The sequence below is a fragment of the Orycteropus afer genome, unplaced genomic scaffold (assembly GCF_000298275.1).
Source record: "Orycteropus afer afer isolate SDZICR_OR568_19922 unplaced genomic scaffold, OryAfe1.0 scaffold00038, whole genome shotgun sequence".
NCBI classification, from domain to species: domain Eukaryota; kingdom Metazoa; phylum Chordata; class Mammalia; order Tubulidentata; family Orycteropodidae; genus Orycteropus; species Orycteropus afer.
In genome coordinates this window covers 8,717,613-8,718,200 of record NW_006921625.1, presented here as the reverse complement: position 1 = coordinate 8,718,200, position 588 = coordinate 8,717,613, and the positions used below count along the sequence as shown (strand labels likewise).

At 45.9% G+C, this 588-nt stretch overlaps 1 protein-coding gene across 1 annotated transcript in view; it reads right to left on the bottom strand.

The window, feature by feature from the left end:
- Positions 1 to 410: 410 nt before the first annotated feature.
- Positions 411 to 588, bottom strand: part of OAT (ornithine aminotransferase) — a 16,462-nt gene continuing 16,284 nt past the window's right edge. Inside the window, exon 9 of the mRNA XM_007936808.1 lies at positions 411 to 571. Coding sequence (XP_007934999.1) covers positions 411 to 571 — 161 coding nt within the window. The remainder of the gene's footprint in view (positions 572 to 588) is intronic.

Below are 588 nucleotides of genomic sequence, written 5' to 3'. Positions count from 1 at the left end.
TATTACCTCAACGGTAACTTTTTTGAATATAAAACACTCATACCAGTGATGAAATTATAAAAAATGTATAAATTATACTTAAAGGGCTTGATTACAAGGCTGCCTGACACATTTCACTTAGAAAGCACACACACAAAGGCAAAACATAACCAGGTGCAGATGGTTACATGTTTAACACGCAAAGGCAAACACGCAACCAGATAAAGACGGTTACATGTTTCACCATCTCTCTCAGCTGTATCACGCAACAAACCGCAGGTTCGTAAATCTCATTCTGCCATTTATGAACAAACACAGGAGTCTTTGGAGACACGTGGGAGTGGAATGTGCCTGCGCACGGAGCAGTCTCAACAGGACACCATGGACCTCCTGTCTCCAGCCGACTCCCAGGTGCCCTGACAGTGACAACCTCAGAAAGACAAGATGGTCTTGTGAATGATCTCGGCAGACTCGCGGATCTCATCCTCTTTGATCACGAGCGGGGGTGCCAGCCTGATGATGTCACCATGGGTTGGCTTGGCCAGAAGCCCATTATCTCGAAGTCGGAGACACACCTTCCAGGCATCATAATCTAGAGAAAAACGGTCA